At 60.7% G+C, this 1,834-nt stretch overlaps 1 protein-coding gene across 1 annotated transcript; it reads right to left on the minus strand.

Moving 5' to 3' along the window:
• Positions 1 to 125: 125 nt before the first annotated feature.
• IFI35 (interferon-induced protein 35) lies at positions 126 to 1,638 on the minus strand (the record flags this gene model as incomplete). The annotated part of the gene is made up of 5 exons (XM_010187522.1): positions 126 to 232; positions 461 to 650; positions 790 to 923; positions 1,114 to 1,258; positions 1,525 to 1,638. Coding segments are annotated over 5 exons (690 nt in total), but the record flags the coding sequence as incomplete, so codon positions are not given.
• Between the last annotated feature and the right edge of the window lie 196 nt (positions 1,639 to 1,834).

Genomic DNA, 1,834 nt, shown 5'->3' on the forward strand with positions numbered 1-1,834 from the left:
AGAGAGTGGTGAGGCAGGAGAGCAGGGACTTCACAAGGGCTGCATGGTTGCGGGGACTGCAGGAGACCCTGCAAACTCAACCTGGGCTGGTGGGTGCTGGTTGACACCAGGGGCCATGCCCTTACTTGCACATCGGTGACATCTCCTCTCATGCACGGGGATATTTTGAGCTCGTATTTTCCTTTCCCAATCAGCACCCAGATGTGTCCTCTTGCAATTAGTGGCTCTGCCACTGCAGATGGAGAGGAAAGCTCTGAGCCATCCTGAGCCAGGCCCTTGCTCCAGGTAAGGGGATGTCCCAGCTCATGGACACCAGCACAGGCCCAGGGGGATAGGACAGCCTGGGCTCACTCTGCCTTCCCCCTTCCCCACAGACATGGCTCCGTCTGCTCTGGGGAGATGACCTGTGCCCCCCCGAGCTGGCTGGGCTGCTCCCTCCCTTGCTGGCAGCCCCACACACCTCCATCCTGCGCAAAGGTCAGCACCACCTGGCTGGTGTCATCCAGGAACTCCCTGCTCTCCACCTCACCACCCCCATTCTTTGTCTTGCTGAAGAAGAGCTCCAGCTTGTCCAGCAGTGCCTCCTCAGGGATGTCCAGGCTGGGCAGGTCCGACACCAGGATGCTCCGGCTGCTGCGAGTCAGCCCGATCTGTGGCAGCACGGGCTGGTCACCAGTGACCCACAGAGGCAAGCATGGACAGTGGCAGGGCAGGGCACAGCCAGGCTGGTTGAGCTCAGGGCTCTGTGGCTCTCAGTGTTAGGGGGAGCAGGGGACCCTCAGGACCCACCTCCAGAGCAGACGGCAGGAGCACATCCACCGGCGCTGCCTGCACGCGTGCTCTGCACCGGTCCGGCTCCTCCAGCTCCTCCCCACAGCTCAGCTCCACCGTGTGCTCCTTCATCTCTATGATTCTCTGTGCCACTGCAAGCAGGGACAGCCCCCAGCACAGGGGTCAACTGCCAGCTCCGAGCACCATGAGACAGGACAGGGGGCAGCCACCACTCTGGGGAGGGGGCAGAGCCCCACACGACACCACAGAGGGGACACAGAACAAGACCCAAGGTGGATCAACCAGGACAGCCAGCTGTGGCTGCGCTTGTCTCGCTCTTACCTTCTGCCTTCTCAAAGGTGATGAGAGCTGAGCCACCAAGCAGAGGGCAGCGGATCTGTGGGGTGAGCATCAGCTTGTTCATGTCCTCCTTGTTTGTCACAAGTCCCTTAAACACCATCTTCTTCTTTGGCAAGGCAGGCAGCATCTAGGTTGGAGTACAGACAGCACCTGGAGGAGACTAGACCCCCTGCCAACCCCTGACAGACTCGAAACAAGCTCACAGCTCAAAATCAGCATCTGGAGAGACTCAGGAGTCTTGCCCAGGCTTCATCTGTGCCTGGAGTCCCAAAGCCACAGCTGGAGCTCCAGGCCCTGGCAGAGGAGACACCCGCTCGCAGGAGCTGGGTCAGTCATCAACCAGTGCCCCTCAGCCAGGCTCGTGCCCATCGCTAGATCCAAGCACGCTGTTACCATTGCTGGATCCTCCCAGAGGTCCCTCTTCCGTGCTGCTTCCAGCTGCTTTTCCAGCTCCTCCTTCTCCCCTCTCAGTCTGTGGTTCGCTTCCTTTGCTAACAAAATGTCCACCTGGAAGAAGAGTCACAGGGGGCAGTGGGGACACAGCTGCACGGGGTGTGCAGTGCTCCTGGGTCAAGCACAGCACGGTTCTGGACCCTGCTCCACCCACACCGCTCTCCTGCTCTCAGCTGCGGGCAGCCCTGCCCTGGCTCCACTGGTCACAACCCTGGCTCCACTGCTGCAGCACCAGCTCTGCCTCGGCACT

Source organism: Mesitornis unicolor, unplaced genomic scaffold, assembly GCF_000695765.1.
Source record: "Mesitornis unicolor isolate BGI_N332 unplaced genomic scaffold, ASM69576v1 scaffold37766, whole genome shotgun sequence".
NCBI classification, from domain to species: domain Eukaryota; kingdom Metazoa; phylum Chordata; class Aves; order Mesitornithiformes; family Mesitornithidae; genus Mesitornis; species Mesitornis unicolor.